Here is a 19,951-nt window from a genome sequence, read left to right as displayed (position 1 = left end):
GAGAGGAAGAAGAATGATAAAAAAAAATAAAAGAAAGAAAGAAAGGAGAACGTGGGAGAGGGTGATAAATAGAAAAGATGAAAAGATGGGAATGGGGAGGGGAAAATATGAGATGATGAGGGGAGAGGGAGAGAAAAAGAATAGTGAAGGAAGAATAAACATCTTCTTTTTCAACCCCCTGTTTCAAACGTAAACGTATTTTTGCGTTAAACTATTAAACATTTTTCAAGTAGACGATAGTTTCATACGTATTCGAAAAGAGAAGTTTTAGAAACTTTAGATTCCCACAATTATTTATTATCGTTAATTAAAGACGTGTGTTTAAATTTTTTAAAAATCCTTTTCTACTCAACAGCAAAGATAAGATTTTCTGGTTATCGACTTTCAAGCGTTAAATGGCTCGTCTTATATTCTGCAATTTTTATTACTTATTGAAAAATTAGCTTAAAAAATATTACGACTCTTATTTCGTTTCATTTATTTTTTTTTCTTTTCTTTCTAGATTTATTTACAATTGTATCAATTTCTGTAACTGGAGAATGATAATTCGAATCGTTCCTTTCGCCTTCTATATTCAAAAAAAAATTTTTTTTTTCTGCTCCATTTCGTATTCCCCTTCGCGTTTCATTCTGAGAGAAATCTCACGCCCACGACGCTTGGCTTCTACGATGTCGTTTTATCCTTGAGAAGAAAATACGTGGATACACTGTTCCATGATTATAATAATATAGAGCTTCCTGGTCTTATCATAATTCCCATTCCCCACAAATGTTCCATAACGTTCCTTCATAAAAATGTTTTTTTGTTCGTGCAGAAATTGTTAGATAAGCTCGCTACTTTTCCTCTTTCCTTACGAATTAAAATGTAATGTAAACAAAATACGGTACTTTTGGTTAAAATACGATAAATTACTATTAAAATTACCAGCGACTTTGTTTATTCTTCTCAAAGATGGATTTGAATTTTAAACTCTATCTTTCGCAATCGTTTTGAAAAACGATTCTCTTTCAAATTAGTTGAAAAATTTTTTAGATCTTTTTTTTCTTCCAGAAGAAATAGTGTTCCGTAAAAACATCGTTCGATGATCCCTTAATCGTTTCTAACGCAGTACGCCGAAGTTTTTCAAATTACTCGTGGAACTTCATTGAAAACTTCATTTATATTGGGATGAATTTCTTTTCAAACTTATTCGATTTCTCAAGCAATTAAAATCACCAAAGAGATATCGTGTAATAATCCCGTCGACAAACGTGTTGAATTACGATATCAAATATACGCAAAATTTAATACCATGTATTATTATCAAATGAAAAAATTAATGAATAATATAAATGAATAATATGAATTTAATCGATATATTCGAGAAAATGAATTTTCAAGATATATCTTAGAGATATAATTAATTCTTAATACGTGTTCGATTAGATAGATGGATAAAGTTAAAAGAAATGTTATAGAAATTGTTTATCCCAAAATATTCCAACGTTTTATTTTATATTATCGTATATGAACTAAAATATAAATGATTTAATTTGAAAATTGAGTGGAATGTTAATTAAATTAACAAACGGACCTGAATAAATCATTTGATGAATGAAATTTCTATCGAGTATTCAAATATTCGAAGAAATATTTCACGTGTTTCTTTAAATATACAGAAAATCGATTTTGCGTATTTATATAAAATTACTCGCAAAAGACACGTGGAAAAGATTTAACAAAAGAAGAAGTGCGTGAAATCCCGTGCCAAATATTTTTATCCATCGTTTCGACTCACGTTTTGTATCATAAAACACTCTTAATGGTTCGATAATCGAATATTTGTCGCCGGTTTTCCACCGAACACGTAAAAGTCTAACCCCCCAGATTTACGAGCACGTTGGATAAATAAGGATCACGCTGTTATTTACGATCTTCCATTACACCATCTCGATTAACAGGGATTCCCTCTTCTCTTTCACAAATCTCTTTGTCAAAAGCAAAATTTTAGCGAGCAAAAAAATTAAATCGCGTCAAGTTCACCTAGTTAAAATTGCGCATGATTGTGTGTAAATTTTAATTAGATAGATTACGTTAAAGAGACGAAGCTAAGTTGAATTTTCGTTTCGAGTCAAGAAAAAAGATTCAAAATTATCTCTCTATCCTCGTTTAAAATAGAATAGAAACGAATATATCCAAGAATTTTCTAGATCATTTTACAAACAAATTGCACGGAAACGTGTATATCTAGTGTACCAAAGAATCGGCCAAAGATTCGAGATAAGGATAACGGAATAGCGGACTTTAGAAACTAGAAGCAACTGTGATGATTTTATTCTTCTCGATTCTCAACTCCAAATAGAAGCAAGAAAAGAAAAAAGAACAAGAAATAACCAAAAATTCCTTAAATTCTTGTATGGATAGATTCGAAGAGAATGGAATGAAAATGAATCATATCGAGGAACATCTCGAAAAGGATCGAAAAACCAAAAGAACATTCTCCTATCAAACTTAACAAACTCGCGCGTTTTTGCGTCCAAAAATAAACCAAACGAAGGAAGAATAGGAGAAGAAACGAATAAAAATACCCTCGATAAGAATTCCTTGGATACCCCTCCACAACAAAGACAGAGAGAGAGACGCATAAATTCAAGCTGGCAGAAGGTGGATCCCACGAAGGAATGGAGAAGCTCAAGAATCTCCAAACTACCCAGCCTGCATATCGCAAGATACGAAATCCATCTCGACCTTTGTTTAAATAAAAAAAGAAAAATCGTAAACCGGACAAACTCCCGCGCTTCGAGCCAACGCTCGAGGAGGATAGAATAAAGAATGGGCAAAAAATACCCTAGATAAAACTCCCTAGATAATAGAATTCCCATCTAGGTAGGTGACAGAACCTTGCAAGAAAAAGAAAGATATATATATATATATATATATAAAGAAACTCGGATAAATCCAAGACGGAGAGATGTTAGAAGAGCGGCGAAGAGTTGGTCGACGAAGATTGGAAAGGAAACGGTCGGACGGGAAGAAAGGAAACGAAGGGACGTGCGAAAATGACGATTTCGCGGGCGAAAGTACGGGCCTGCCGGCGTATTGATTGTCGGTCGGTCGTCGAGTAGAGTCAGCGCGCCTGTGCTCCAACGTTTCAACGCGGAGGGAAAGGGACAGAAGCGGGGCGGGCGAGCCAGTGACGAAGAGAGTACGCGGCCGAGGGCGCACGGAGGGCGGAGAAAGATCGGGTGGAGGGAGAGAGAGAGAGAGGGTTACACAGAGAGGGTAACGAAAAGGGGGAGAGACAGGCTCGCACCCATGGTCCTGCTTCCACCGTGTTCGCTTTCGAGTCCAGTCTTCCCCTGGGCACTCGACAGGCCGGTACCTGTCTTCTTCCGAACCGAACACGCGCTCTGTCGTCTCCTCGCATCGTAGCCTACCTCCACACACACACATATATATACATACATGCGCACAGCACGCATACACGTATGCAACCAATGCGGAGAAGCGTAGAGAGAGAGAAGGAGACCCGTGGACACGCGTCTCGAGCCACGTACGAGTCTGCATGAGTACACACACGAGAAGTTTAGCTGTCGCGTTGTATATATAAATGTATGTGTGTGCACGATATATGAGGATAAAGTTGGAGGGATATCAAGCAGGGAGTGGATGTAGGGGAGAGTAACACGCGGGCGCGCACACGTAGAAAAACACGAGCCGCGCACCCACATGTCTACTCACACTGTGCACACGCGTATGCGAGAGACCGAGCCGCGCAACAACGAGTGGTCGTCGTCGTCTTCTTCTTCGAACACGTTCTCGTGGAATCGTGGCCACCTTGCGCCACGCGGCACAGAAGGAAACGAGCGAGACCGGAACAACGTTAGAGAGGGAGAAACTGAACGAAGATTCGCCCCTTCGTTTCAATATCTATCCCCGTTGAGCGATCGAAGATTCTACGATCAGATTGGAGGAACATTTTTAACGAGCAAGAATGCAAGACGAGAGAAAAGGGAGAGATAGATATATATATATATACATATCTCGAATCGGTGAGCAGTGAATGAAAATTGATATCGGGATATATCTGGCAGTTGGAGAGACACTACTAATATTCTTCGAGATTCGATCGAATAATCGTCACCGTGAATCCTAAGATCCTAGCGCTGCATCCGACAGGAGCTAGATATCTCGATGTTAACCCGGTCTGCGTTCACCCGTGAATAGGAGAGATTGATCCGAAGAATCGAGAGGAGATATGACCATCGAGTCTCGTTGAATCGAAACGAGCAATCGTTTCGAGGGGGAAAGGAATAATAATAATAATTTATCGAGTGGATTCGTAGGGAGAAATTATCGGTGGAGGAAGGTGGGTCGTACACCTCCGTTTTTTAAAGACGACGAACTTTTTAAGTCGGGTTCATCGTACCATTCACATCTTCGTTGTGAAGACAAGTTCTGAGCCTGTGGCAGCAGCCTACAAGAAACAGTGATCTTCCTGCAGATATATGTATATATACGTACATACATAAACGTCTATTTTTGGTTCTTGTTTCGGTTCGAAAGCCCATTGTTCCATTGGGTCTGGCAATATTAAGCAGAGAGAGAGAGAGAGAGAGATAAATAATAGGAATAATCCTCGTAACACAGGAGAAAGAGAGCACACTTGTTAACGAACGACAACACCTGCACCGAGAGAGATTAAATTATTTCTATATATAGAGATATATATATAAAATAAAAGAAGAAAGAAAACACACATATCTTAATCACGTTGACGATTCATAGTATATTTTGATCATATATTACGTAACAAGAGAGAAAGAGAGAGAGAGAGAGTGTGTGTGCGTGCGTGAGATAGATCAATCAGACAAATCAACCAGGCACAATAATAAGGACGATAAGAAGTATACATATACATATATATATATACATAGAGAAAGAGAGAGAAAGAAGGGTAGATATCGTGTGATTAATAGAGGAAGAGAGGAAGGAAAAGGATCATCGTTTCAACCTGATTGTCACGTAATAATTGCCCACATGCCTGCCGCATTCTATCGACGTGACAGAAGCATGTACGACTGTGACATGATCCCTGATCGTCAGGTATGTTGTATATCTTGCTTTTCAATCTCAATTTTTTTTTTCCATGTGAAAAAAAATGCCGTCGTCTCACTCTGAGAAGTTGAATCGTGAGATCGATTTGCATTATGAAAGAAGTGTGGGTATAAGAATCGTGGTAAATCGATAAAGTGTATTTTGGTCGAAAAGAAGAAGAAAAAAAGGTAATGGCACGTATTAAGAGACGTATTGGATTGAAGTGGTTAGATATTAAAAATTCGAATCTTTTTTTTTTCTGAAAAGTAAAGATATAAATTACTCGAAATTGTATTAAATAGCAAATTTAAAAAGATAAGTAATAGAAGAGGAAGTACTTACGTATATTTTTTTAAAAAAGAATTTTCTCTTATTACCTCGAAGAAAATAGTATCTTGTCTCTTATAAATAGGATTACTTCCGTATCTTCCATTAACTGATCAAATTTCTTTTTAAGAGCACATATAATTTCTTTTTAAGAGAACAATGTTCCAAAGATTGGGTTAATGCTTTATCACTTTAAAAAGTAAAAAAAATAAAGTTGCAAAGAATATTTTTTATCTTCTCGCTCTTTGCGACTTTTTTCTATTTTGTTCATTCGTCCTCTGAATCCATGAATCTGAAATATAAAAAGTCCATTATTTTGTTATTTTGAATCCCGTTTTAAATATCCCGTTTAAAAATAAAGAATCGTACGATTGTCCATCCGTGTAATTTAATCGAATTACGATATTTTCTTTGAGAATTTGAAAATCCAATAACGACAACATCGGCGAACGAAATAATTTGTCTGAAAATATAATTTTGAAAGCGTATACGCAAGAACAACCGTGTAACAATTTCGAAACCGGTCGGATAAGTGAAATTTTCTTGATAAATTCTCGCTAAATCCTCGATATAGGCCACGAACAAAATGGATTGTTAAATCCCATGATGATTGTCGTAACGCAGAGCAGAAAAATGAACGTTCCCCTTTGTAATCATATTTTAAACGTTCTCTTTTTTCTTTTTTTTTTTTTTTTTTTAGAAATACGGAAGGAAATGTTTTTTCAAAACGAGAAAAAGATATCGTTTCGTTACAAATTACTCTTGTAACGAATAAATTACTACGAATAAAAGATTCGTTCGTGTTGAAATATTCATTCGATTTTAAAATTAGCAATTCTTAAAAATCCGAGAGAAAATAAATCAAAGAGGAGGAATACGTCCCATTCTTCGATCGATGAATTATCGAAAGTTCATTTGAGGATTCAATTTTAGAAATTGGTAATTTTTGAAAAATTTAAGAAAATTTTCTCTTTTATTTTTTTTATCTTCGAACGAATTTTTTTCGTCGAGCAAAATGTACAAAGGTGGTTAAAAATTAAATGGAGCAAGGTCTGACGAATATCGTGGAAAATCCTTTGTAATCAAGCGGGCTCGTTACACGATCTAATTATGCTCATGTTCCAAAATTATTCTCTCTTCTTCCGTAAGATTTCGATTCACATTGTAAGATAATCTCGTAGAGAAAAGGAAAATTCAGTGTAGCTTTGATCGAGAACACAAATGTATGCGTATACCATCATTTTGCCAATAAACACGTATGGAATAAAAATGAGAGAAAATAGAGGTGGAAGATGGGAGGAAGATAGCTCGAGGAATAAATCTAAAACGGTGACCTCGTTTCTTCAAAACTAGAAGCTTCCAACCTCTCTTTCGTTTCGTGTGACGCTCTAAGAATTCGAAAATTGAACCTTCGACGAATTCTCATTTATTCCGTTCGAGGAATAAAAGAAAGAAAAGGTTGGATTCCCAAGAAAAGTTTCCTCGTAATTTCCGGCTAATGGTTAATATTCGTCTTCGACTCGAGGATTCATTTCAGCTCGCTTCAAGATCAAAAATTATCGTTATATAAAGAAAGATATTATTACGCCCTTTTCTCTGTAAAATTTTAATTACATTGTATATATTAAGAATTGTGATATAAAAATTACTGGTCGCGAGGAAAAGGATTCTCGAGATCCTGAAAATTTAATATTCGTCAGAGAGACATGTGCGAAACGAAACGAACACGGTTTCAATCGTGATTGCAAGATTGCAAGAAATCCCTATAATAATCCGCGTGTGTAGAATATTCAATTGAGTACCTGAATTACTTCCACTGATTTCCCTCTCCTCCGTATCCCCCGGGTTGGCCAATTGATTAATCAAAGAACGCGAGTTCCCTGTAAAAGAGAATATCCCAATATTAATTTAATTTTCAAGAATTCATAGAATTCCTATCTAAAAATCGAAATGAAACGAAATTTCAGATTTAACGTTACGAAATATTAATTAAATCCTGAAAAATTTCGCTTTGATAATCCGGGTTTATTTTCTATCTCCAACTTAAAACTCTATCTGTATAGAAAAATTCGAAAATTCAAAAGATCGAATAAGACTGGACGAGAGAAATTCATTCCTAGAAGAATGAATAGCAAAGATCAAACCAAAGGTATTTCTTTTTTTTGAGCAATGTCGTGGATTGTTGAGCCGGTCTCTCGAATACGACCCTCGAATCCCCTTCATTTTTAGGCTGAATCCCCAGAGGAGGAAACCGCCCTCCCTCCGCCATTCCGTGTGTCTTTTCTCCTTAAGGAAGTTAAGGCGGCCAACTTGATGCCACCTCGGTGAACCGAATTTCGTACCGACCTCGCCATTAAACCCTGCTTTATTACTTCCTACCACCGACATCTCAAACAGATATTCGATATCTGTTGGAAGAAATTATTCGGGCTTCGGCGGCGAAGGTGTGCTCCGTTTCTCATTGGTATTTCATTTCACATTTCAAAGATATCCAAGAATTGAAATTGAAAATTAATACGAAATACGAGAAACCGATTTTTTTTTTTTTTTATAAGGATAAGCGTGAGTTGATCGATGTTTTTATTACGATGGAAAAAGAGTGGGGATTCGCAATAGATCTTGTTGAAAGATTGTGTTATTTATGGGGACTCTGTTCATCGAATTTGAACAGGCTCGTTCAAAATATATAATCTGTTAAGCGAATAATTTTCCAATTTGAATATATATATGCTTTTTGTATTTTTGCATTTTGTTTGATATTTTTTTTTTATCGATAAATAACGATTAAGAAATTTTGTTTTGAACGGAGAATATTGCGTTTGATCATATTTAGATTTATTAATATCTATTTATCGTTGGGGAATAGAATTGCGAGGGAGAAAATTTGAATTTTTAAAATATACAAATTAAAAGGATTTAATTAGAAATAATGTAAGAGGAATTAATTTACCGCGAAAATTTGTGACATAATCGTTCTCTCTCATCGTGCTATCAATAAGTATTTAATGACGAGGCATGAAAATTGCTTAGGGGTTGAACGTTTCGTAATCGCCATTGAATTGAAAGTAGTTACATAAATGTTTTACATTCTCGCTGCAAAATTGCCAGGTATAATTCGAATACTGTTAATTATGAAGTTAATCACGGGATTAATTATCCATTTCCCGCTTAAGTGATTAAACTTAGGGACTGGCGTCGATCAATCGTCCATTCCAACAATCTTTCAAGGCGTGTTACATTTATTAATCCGAGAATAAAAAAAAAATCAATTCCATGAATATTTCTGCCGATGTTATTATTATTATTTTTTTATTTTTTATTCTCCTTTCTTTTCTTTTTTAAAATAAAATTCAGGATTCGAAAAATAATTGACGAATAACATTCACGGAATTTTCATTAGAACTTTCTCGCTGTAATAAATAAAATATTCACAATTTTGATTAATACAAACACTTTCAAAAGAACAATTTCTTTTTTTTTTTAAATATTATTTCACGCGTAATTGCGCAACTAGGATTCTTCTGAATTTGTGACAACTCTCATCTTCCCCTATTTATCCTAATAACTTTTCTCAATTCGTACTTTTCCAATATCTCTCCCCCCTCTTCTCACAAATTTAACCGAAATCTTCACAAACACACACAAAGAAAATAACATATTAAAATTACGTTCTCACTTCTCTCCCCCTCCACCTAAGGCGAATAGTAATTTTAACCGTGGATAATGTACGTTCGAGTTAATATCCCGAAAATCCCCGGAAGCAAGATTATCTGTTAATTAAAATTCTCTCGAAATTCAGGTTGTCCCAATTCCGCGAAAATCCTCGCGATCGTTCTTCGAAGCCGAAAAGGAAGAGAGAAAGAAAGGGGAGGGGAGGGGGAAAGAGAGAGAAGATTGAAAAGAAAGGTTGGTCTGTCACCAGGGGATGACAATTTTGCAATGATGCTCCAGGATTCGCGATACTGCTATGTAAACAAAGATACAGCGCGCAGGGTTAACGTAATCCGTTTATCCATGATTGGATTCCAAGTGATTCCGTAGATATGCCACGGAAGACGACGATTCGACGTCGTTGTAACGAGCCGCTGTACCCTGAAATCGATGCCTCTGACGATTCGATGAAATCGTATATTGTAAAACGATGCGATCATTAAAATCAATCGCGAGAGCGGGGGCCCCTCCGCGATTATGCGAATCGTGCGCGAGATTAGCATGGGTGAAGCGGCAAAAGTTGAGCTTGAAAAACTTTTTTTACTTCGTAGCATTGATAACTAAGAGATGAGTAAGTAATAATCGCGTGCCCGATCGATGGGAAAGATTGTGAAAATATGTGAAAGTTATAGGATAAATTTGTGTTCGAAATTATAGAAAACAACAAGGATTTTATTTTTTATCTTTTGAAATAGCCGAGTGTCGAAATAAGAAATAATACAAATAAGGAGTTTTTAAATAGAGATCCTGATGGATGATGGAGAAATATTTTATAATACTGTTGCTTACTTGTTGTACTAGAAAATAAATTTGAAATAGAATATTTAAATAATAAAATAAATCCTATGAAAATCCTATCTCGTCTTTCTTGTAATATTTTATCCTTAACAAAAAAAAAAAATTAAGGAAAGAATTATATTCTTTCATCTTCGTAAATTCTTCTCTCCCTAGAAATCTTTTAAGAAAAAATCTATAATCACCATGCAATGGATAAAAATATTTCACAATAAAAAAGGAGAGGAAGGGGAGGAATGAGGGGTGGAAATGAGCACAAAGTGTTGAACAACCGAGAAAAAGGTAAGACGAAACTGTCTCATCGGCTCGTCCTTTTCAACTTCTTAACTTCGTGAGATTGAAAATTAGTCGGTGTTCCAATTATCCAAAGAGAGAGACGAAACCAAAGTTTCGGAATACGTTTCCTTTTGCCTTCTCTCTCTCTCTCTCTCTCTCGATTTCTTTCCTTCCCTCGAAACTTGTTCTTCGTCTTCGAAGTGGTAAACGTTACAACGGACAAGCGGACAAAGGGTGGAAACATGGCAGAAGCAAATTGACCGGGATGATTCATTTTCATCGATTTCCCCTAAACTCGTTTCACAGGAGTGAAATCCTGATGGTGGAGTGGCGCGATGACCAGCGACCAACTTCTGGTCATTCGTCGTTTATCCAAGTGAAATTGACTTCCATCCGAGCAATTTAACGAGGATTACACGGAGGAGGAGGAGGAGGAGGATATCCACGCGACCGTCACGAATTCTACTTTGTTTTTCTGATGGCTGGAAAATTGGATGGAATTTGCCTCGTTTCGAACGAAGAATCTTCGACGCGCCATTTCGATCATCGGAAAAGTTAACGCTGTTATGTTATATTGAGCGAAGGGCGCGAAATTGGGCCGAATATCAATCTACAAGTGTAATATCTTTCCGAGATATTGTGAAAATTCTCGACTTCTTCGAGCCCTCCGTTTTGAGGATTACTTTTTACCTGTTTCGATAAAGAAGAAGAAAAAAGAAATATTCGAATATTTTTTTTTTAAACTATCTTTCAACGTGAATTTTATTATTGAAATTAATAACTTTCATTGTTTCGTTACGATTGTGATTGATACGTTTCTCTTTTCCTGGGCTGTTAAAAATTTTGAGAAAATTCCAGGATACTTATCGAAGCCTCCTCTTTGAATGAAACGTGCAGTGATTGCCTCGTTTTTATCCCTTTTTTCCTTGAGAAAAGAAATTAGATAGACTTGGAAAAGAATTGTCAAAAGTTGTGCCAAGTCGGGATTTTTTAAAGTAGAATTGAAATTTCTAAAATTGTTTACTCCTTTTTCCACATTTTAGAATTCCAAATGTGTCGCAAATGAACTGTCAATAATTTCGAAAGGACGATTCGTCAACTTTTTTAACCTTATGGAGAAAACGTTTCACGCTCTTTTTCCAAGAATTCAACAAGAAAGGACATTTTACACCGTCATTTACAAATTGGTTACTTAATCCTTAATTACCCAAAGCTTTCCCAAAGTCTTTATTTACAATCACCTTGCAATTTTTCTCTACCTTTTTCCCCCTGTACGTTTCTACAGAGGTGGGTAATTAGGTTAAATCCTTCCGTTACGTACGCGATTAAAATGTTCTGAAAAACAACATTGTCGCAGTGTTCCCTCGGGCTATTAATCAATTTTAACTCGACCACCGTCTCTTCCTCCCTCTGCAAACATTCGGACGTAGAAAAAGCGAGAAATTCTCTCTTTCTCTCTTTTTTTAAATTACGAGTGAGAAATTACTTATAAATGTTCAACGCTCGTTTATGTATACTTTATTACATTTAATAATAACGAAAAATAAAAAGAAAGAAAAACAATTGAGTTATTCTCTCAATTTTAACTCGACTACCATCTCTACAAATATTTGAGAGAGAGAGAGAAAGAGAGAAAGAAGGAGAATGTACAAATAAAGTCACATTTAGAAGTTACTTCCTTTAAAAAAGAAAAAAGAAAAAAAAAGAAGTTACTTTTATCCGCAACTTTTCATTCAACTCGTCTCATTGCTAATCCAAAGTGCAAAGAATAACCCCAACTTTCATAATACGATATAATACGAAGAAACTGGAAACGCACTCGTCGACAACCTGTTCGAATAAAAATACAAGCTACTTCGTAACAACGACCTAACGAAAGAAAGAAAGGGAAGGAAAAACAGAGAAGGATAAAGGAGAAAGCGAAACATCTTCCTAAGGTAAAAAAGAAAAAGAAGACAGAGGCAGAGATATTTCCATCCCGGTTAAGGTGTATTCTCCAGAAGCCATTTTCCTTCTTCCTCGCGAACGAAACGGGAAGAGGAGACAAAGAAGGCTTCGTGGCCGATGTTCAGACTTTAATAAGCTGCTGCCGTTTTTCCACATTTCGTTATTTCGACGAGAAAAAGAAGAAAAGGGAAAAAATGGAAGGGGGAGAGGGATAAACAACGACGCAAGCGACGCACAATGGATGGTAGACGAGAGGGAAGAACGAGTTGAAAACTCGTGTCGTACGAATGGGGTGGTGGACCCCGATAAAATGGCGAGATGAGGAAGCTCTGTGACGGATGGCGTGAACGGTGTAAAGGCACGGCTCATGCATCTTTTATAAGGGGTGGATACCGAAGGGACATCGTGAGTAATCGTGTGACACGTGGATGGATTGAGGAGAGAAGGTAGTAGAAATCAAGAGGAAATGACGAAGGTTGGATCTTGCGCACGCCGGATGGCCACTCGCTTCTGAGAGCCTCTGTAACATACCCTTAATTAAGTGGATTAAGTGAGTTTTATAGTTACCTTGTTTTTCATCCCTCTCCACCCGTGATCGTTCAAACGAATCTTTTATTCCTTCGATTTCGAGATAATATATCGAACGGTCTTGATCGAGATCGATGCCTCCGATTATTTTGTCGAATATGCTTATTTTTCAAGGGGGAAAAAAATAACTAGTTTTTGAAAGAGAAGACAAGATACGAGGTAAAATAACGAGGGAAAATTTGCTTCTTTCTACGAAATTTTAACAGTATTCTGTACTTCGCTCGTAATTTCAAATTTTTGTATTGTCGCGATTTCCCACCTTTAGCCACGTACCCTTATTATCCATTCGTAATAGATGTAAAATAAAACTGCACAAGTGAAACGTTCTAAAACAATTATTCGAATTTTTATTATTTTTTATTTCTTCCTAAATTAAAACGTAGCTCTTTATTATTTTTACGGCTGAATGGGATGAAAAGGAAGAAACGAGATAACGAAATATGTATATGCAAAGTCGAATATTTTAACGAGGAACGAGATGTAAAAAAAACTTTTCGGTGACTTACTTTTGGGTGGGAAAGAAAAAGAAAAAAAAAAAAAATAAAGTAATATAACGTAACGCGAGATTGTTTACGGACATGTGGCCTCTCACTTTGAGAGGCTCTACAACCCTAATTAACACTGAATTGAATATTCACAACCTTTTTCAACTAACTGTCACGACAAGGTCCGTCTTTCCACGATAAATTAAAGCGGTTTTACAAAGCCGCTGCAGGTGGTATCGTTCTCAACGGAGTGCCATGTTCTCTCCTAACTTCCGTTTTCGCCTGTATCTCGCCGCAACGAGTTTGATTAATCGTAACGTTTCAAATTTTACGATGTATTCTTTTTTTTTTTTTATTATATTTTTATTTTGTTTTATTGTCTTTCGACATCCGTGCAACTTTTTAAAAGATAATTTTAATATTTATATTCACGAAAAAATATTTTTCCCCTTGTTCCATTTTCATTTTTATTAATGTTTACGCGTGTTATTTCTTTTATATTTCACCATTCAATAAAATTTTTCAACCCACCATTTATTCTTTTTAATCGAATCTCTTTTTTTCGTCACCGCAAATATTTCCATTCTTCTTTAAATTAAATATTGTCGACTGGTTTTCTAGAAAAATTATTATTAAAAACAACGACATCTGTATAATTGATTTACCTCTTTCCTTCGTTTTCCATTGAATCCATTTTCGAAAGAATGGAAGAAATATGCGTATAATATAAATCAAACAAGCACACGTGCGAATACCTTTATTATTATTTATTATCGCATCACGATTATCACGATAATTTTATTATGTAAAATTATGCAAACGCTCACGTTGCACACGCATTAATTATTATATACTAATTGCGCCGTTCTCGAAATGCAGTCAAAAGTTCTAAAAAAAAAAAAAAATACGAGTCCCTCCCTCCCCAAAAAAAGAGAAAAGCGAAAAAAGGGAAAAAACAAAAGATGAAAGGGTGGCTGGCGACGAAAACGTTCGTGGAAATTCATGAGAAGGGCGTGTCGAATAACGCGCGCGTCTCCAAGAGTGTGGAGGAAATTAATTGGCAGCAGTCAGGAAAAACCTTGGAAATTTATTCCGTGAAAGGAATTCGCGGGCTTAGAAGAAAACTTAATTCGTGAACTTGGCTCGTTAGATAGAGAGGCTCGAGTGTGAGTGGCTCGAGAAGGCGTCGCTGATTAAAGCCAGGATTCGTGATGCCACGTTTCGCATAATTTGTGTTTTCCAGTATTACGAGGGTGGTTCAACGTTAATTCGTCTCGCCACCACGCTTGTGTTTCAAGCCCTTGTGCACGGGCTTAAATTCGGATTAATACCGCGTATCTATTATTAATAACGTCAACGAACTCGGTGATAAATGGGCCGATGATAATTTTGCACATTCGCGGGATCTCGGGGGGGACATTTGTAGAATAAGTGGTGGAATAAATACCTTGTGTTATTGCCACAGATTGTGGAATTTTCATGCAAATACATATTTTTCATATTACGTATGTTTTGCATATTTTCTATAAATACAGGATGTTCCACTGCAGATGAAAAATTATTATTAATTGACGTAATTTAGTCGAACTGAACAACTTACTAGAGTCTCAAACGTATCGTCAACGTACGTCGTAAGCAATACGTATTCTTTCAGAAATAAATTTATTTATCTCGCGATTCAATTTGATAAAAAAACTCGATTAAAAATTAGTAAAACTTTGAGCCGCTGTAACTCCGAAGCTAGCGACTTTCGATCAACTAATGAACGATCGTAAGAAGCGCAGAACCTTGCTCTTCGAAACGCTTTTTCGTTTATCTCGATACGAGTTCCGGTTCTCGAGATATTATCCTGTAAAGAAAAGATAATTTTTAATCACTTAATCTTTCACACTATTAAATCGTATTAAAATTAGGAAAACTTTGAACCGCTATATCTCCGAAGATGGTAACTTCCGGTCAACTAATGAACGATCGTTGGAAGCGCAGAACCTTCCTCTTTAAAACCCTTTTTCGTTTATCTCGATACGACTTCCGGTTTCCGAGATATCGTCGTGTAAAGAGAAGGGTAATTTTTTGATCGTTTACTATCTCCATCCTTGTCCCTTACTCGGACCTCTCGCTCGCACCTTCTCTCACTGACCTATCCCAATTCCCAGACAAGCGACAGACGCGATTCCTGGAAGTTGGTAGTATTTCCAGGAAAAAATGCAGGATCGAGGTTCCATTCATATTCTTCACACCGACTTAAGTACTACGGACACTTTGAGCCTTTGTATCTCGATAACCAATCGAGATATCGGAATGAAACAAAAAGGAGGTTCAATGGCATGGTTCTCTCTATTTCCTGGCCGAGTTTTGACGAGAGAATTTATAGTTCTTTTTTCGTGTTTTTTAAAAGAATAGTCGAAGTTTTACTCGTGAGTAACATTTTTTTCGATACGAATTAATGTTGTATTTTCACTTCGTTGAAAATTCAATTTATAAACAATGAAAAGAGAAAGAATTAAAATTTAACAAGCAAATATTCGACATTTACGTCTAATCTGTCATAACTGGGATATCACAATATCCAATGTTCTGAATATTAATTGTAAAGGCCGTAAATTCTGAATTCTATAATGTAGTGGTGTATCAAAATATAGGACGCGTCATTTAACAGTAACGTTTCCAGTTTCTACGAGAATTTCCACTGCTTCATATTCTTGAAACGTCTCTTGATACGATCGACTGTCGTCAGGAATTGGTTTGAATTTCGTTTCATTGCAAAAAATAGAATGAATCGATATACTTCTTAATTTTTGAAATATCGATAATATACAATAATTCTAATTAACCAAACTTTTATTTATCCGTGTTATTTTAAACTCATCTTTTCCGATATTTATTCATTGGCGAATTTTTAAGGACTCGAAAATCTTTTCCTGTGAAAAATGGAACAAATAAAATCCTGGAAGAAGAATTTTCAGAGAATTTAATATACTTTTTCGCATTAATATCGGTGAAATAATGCCGATAAATATTTCTCGATAAATTTTAACCTCTCTCACGCCTTCTGCCATCGTGGATGAAAACTTGGCCGGAAGTTCGCACGGCCGACAACGTTCCACCACGTAAATTTATTTGTTCGATATATATATATAAAGAGGCCACACAACGAATTCCTCGCATAAGTTCATCTTTCCTTTCACGTTTCGACGAAAGTTATTACCTCGGGATTATACACGAACCTCGATGCAATTTGTTTGCCATCATGCAAATTTCTATGGTAACAGTTGAGCGATTAATTTCGTGACTGAGCGATAAGTGTTAATGAAATTGAAAGAACGAGGTTTGTATTTTATTTCGCGCGATTAATCTCAATTACAAAAATATAGTAATAATTAAAAGATCAAATATCTTTGTCTTTCTATTTAAAGGAAAAAAAAATTGTCTCAACGAAAACTTGGTTATTATCGCCATTTTCAACTTGTTGCGCAAGAAAGACCGTTTTAACGCACTTTTTAATTAATCAATTACCTTCCATAAAAATTACAAGGATTAAGAATTAAACGAGAAGAAAGAACTTTCATCTCGACGACAAGCAAAATTTCTCCGCCATTTTAACTTCCTTCACTGGGTAACCAAAGATTGTTTGACGTAAACTCTTAAAAAGAAGTTTCTCAAGACATTTTTTTCGACATTAAATATTCAAAAAATATTCAATAAATTCAATCTCAAACAAATCTTTCCACAACGTAAAATATTTAATCGATTCCTAGTTGATCCTCGATTCATTTTTTACATCTCTATTTACAATTCGAGCTTCAAACTTAACCTGCAAACGAATATCACGTTTAATAATCCGTGTTGCTGCTGAAATTCTGAAATTCCGTGAAATTTCTCCCAATTCGTTCCGTTGCAACCTACCATTGATATCCTCCCAGAAGGGAATGCTGTTTGTCGCGATATCGATCTCGAAGAGGAGAAAATAATCGAGATAAGTAAGGGGATTAAAAAAGTCTCGACATCCCGATGCACCAGACGAATGCACCAGAATGTATCTTTTATCCTTTCCACGATTGCGGCCATCAATTGCGGGAAAACATGTGTCGCTGAGGGATGGTAAACGCTGTAGATACCTAGAAAGGGGAAAAACAGGAGAGAAAAACGGCATGTCTCTCTAATTCCCGGTTGGAATCTCAGTCAACAGTCGTCATTGTTTGCCCATCCTCTCTCCCTCTCCCTCTCCCTCTCGTATCCACCCTCGGGCGATATTAAAATCTTCCACGTGCTCGACAGGGAGAGGAGGGGAGGGTTGGCGAGTCCATGGTATCACGACCACAATGCGTGCACGTCGCACGGTATATAACTCGGTTGCAACGTCGTGTGCCGACACGCGACATTCGACAATGGTTCAACGTATGGATCCGAGCTGGGTACAGTATCTTTGGAAAGTGCGCGAGCGAAGTGCTGAGCTATCGAATCGAGGAGAAAAAGAAAAGGATCTGCGACGATATTTCTTTCTTCAAGATCTTTATTCCTTAAGATTCGATATTAATCTTTCATCATCAAGATGAACAATTTGGTTCTTTCTCAGAGAGAGAGAATAACACGTTTTGATAATGGAAATTTTTAGAAATTTCCGGGGAATTAACAGAATTGGAAATTATTGTTATCGGTTCCACCAATTAATAAATTGTCAATTTGATCAAATTTATACATCGTTTATATCGATCACAATGATATCTGATTATGTACGTTAGTGTACGTTCAACTGATGGTATTGGTATTCCTGGTCATGTATCCGCCCACGTGAACACGTATTTGTACACGCACACGCGTGCAAGTTCATTCGATTGTACGCATTCACGTTGTGAAACAATAGTCTCGAGTTCGTCCCGATATATCCCCCTCCTCCCTCTACCTCTTCCCTCTGTCAATTTCTCTTTCATTTCTTCCATTGCTCCCTTCCCGACGCTTCTCATGCAAATGGTACGGTCTTTGCCTGGTCCATTATTATTATTTTTTTTTTCCCCCTCCTGTTTTCTTATCTCTTTACACGGACTTTTCATTCCTTTCTTACTCGCCAACCTCAACGATTATCCCGACTCTGCCCCAGTTTTCGTCCTCTTCTTCGCGCCTTATTTCTTCACGTAGTTATATTTCTCTCCGCATAATTTTATTCTTTGTTTCTTTTTTTTCATCTCAGCCAATGATGAAATATGTATCGTGGAATATTTGACGCGGAATTGGAATTATTTTATATTGTAATAAGTCAGATACTTTGAATAAATAAATATCTGGAATATTAGTAATTTAGAAATTAGTAATCATTCTACGAGAAATTCTGCAAAAATATCTCAATATAACTACCGAATCTTTTTTAAAAAGAACTTGTTCCATTCCTCGTTATCCGTCATGTTTTCTGCCCTCGTTCATTTCTCTCTCTCGAAATCCTTTCAAGACGAATATCGTCTAATTATATGGAAAACGTATATACAAATTTTATTCTTTGCTTCTTCTTTTTTTTTCCTTTTCATTGATCTCAGCCAACATATGAAAAATGTATCGCGAAATATCTGTTGCGATTGGAATCATTTTATACCAACACTCGAGCGACACTTCGTAAATAAATAAACTTGGAACATCAATAATTAAATTACTCGGTAAATTACGGATACTCGTTCGAATCATTGTACGAAAAATCAATTGTGCAAAATCTTCTTTTAAAATGAACAAATTTACTCCATTATCTCTATATTTTCTGCCCTCGTTCATCCCCCTCTATATATATATCTCTCTCTAGAAATCGTTTCAAAACGAATATCGATTAAAACTCATCGTCTAATTGTATGGAAAACGTATATACAAATTTTATTCTTTGTTTCTTCTTTTTTTTTTTCCTTTTCATTGATCTCAGCCAACACATTGTTGGAATCACTTTATACCAAATATCAATAATTAAATTACTCGTTAAATTGTGAATATTTGTTCGAATCATTGCACGAAAAATCAATTGTGCAAAATCTTCTTTTAAAATGAACAAATTTACTCCATTATCTCTATATTTTCTGCCCTCGTTCATCCCCCTCTATATATATATCTCTCTCTAGAAATCGTTTCAAAACGAATATCGATTAAAACTCATCGTCTAATTGTATGGAAAACGTATATACAAATTTTATTCTTTGTTTCTTCTTTTTTTTTTTCCTTTTCATTGATCTCAGCCAACACATTGTTGGAATCACTTTATACCAAATATCAATAATTAAATTACTCGTTAAATTGTGAATATTTGTTCGAATCATTGCACGAAAAATCAATTGTGCAAAATCTTCTTTTAAAATAAACAGACTTACTCCATTATCCCTATATTTTCTGCCCTCGTTCGTCCCCCTCTACATATCTCTCTCTAGAAATCGTTTCAAGACGAATGTCGGTTAAAACGCATCGTCTAATTGTGCGGAAAACGAGGCGTGTGTCGAGTATATAGAATCTTCTCGCCCGAAGCGACAAGGTAACGGGGTTACGCTTGTGTGCACCTTTCTTGAATACATCGTTCGCCATTTATACACCGCCCGTGCGGAGGCGGCACGGGAAGAAAGATCACAGTCTGCCGGTCGTTAGCCGGCAGACAAAACAATCCGTGGATGGATGCTTTCCATTGCGAGGAAGAATTTGCTGCATGTAGATACGTAGCTTGTCTTTCATGCGACACACGCGTATACAAGGAGAGATGGAACATTAATTAGAAGGAGGTTTGAATC

General features: G+C 36.2%; 1 protein-coding gene across 6 annotated transcripts in view; it reads left to right on the top strand.

Moving 5' to 3' along the window:
• The window catches only part of LOC108004132 (alpha-catulin), a 68,984-nt gene that overhangs the window by 14,226 nt on the left and 34,807 nt on the right, over positions 1–19,951 (top strand). The window contains exon 1 of one of the 6 annotated variants that reach the window (XM_062084400.1): positions 3,276–5,085. The exons of 3 other annotated variants lie outside the window; for them this stretch is intronic. In XM_062084400.1, coding sequence (XP_061940384.1) covers positions 5,020–5,085 — 66 coding nt within the window. In that variant the 5' untranslated portion in view covers positions 3,276–5,019. Of the gene's footprint in view, positions 1–3,275; positions 5,086–5,126; positions 12,683–19,951 lie in introns of those variants that run through there. 2 more of the 6 variants (XM_062084404.1, XM_062084402.1) reach the window with 2 other exon arrangements.

Source organism: Apis cerana, linkage group LG14, assembly GCF_029169275.1.
Source record: "Apis cerana isolate GH-2021 linkage group LG14, AcerK_1.0, whole genome shotgun sequence".
Taxonomy (NCBI): Eukaryota; Metazoa; Arthropoda; class Insecta; order Hymenoptera; family Apidae; genus Apis; species Apis cerana.
Note: the sequence above shows the minus strand (reverse complement) of the source record. Positions and strands in the feature narration are given on the sequence as shown.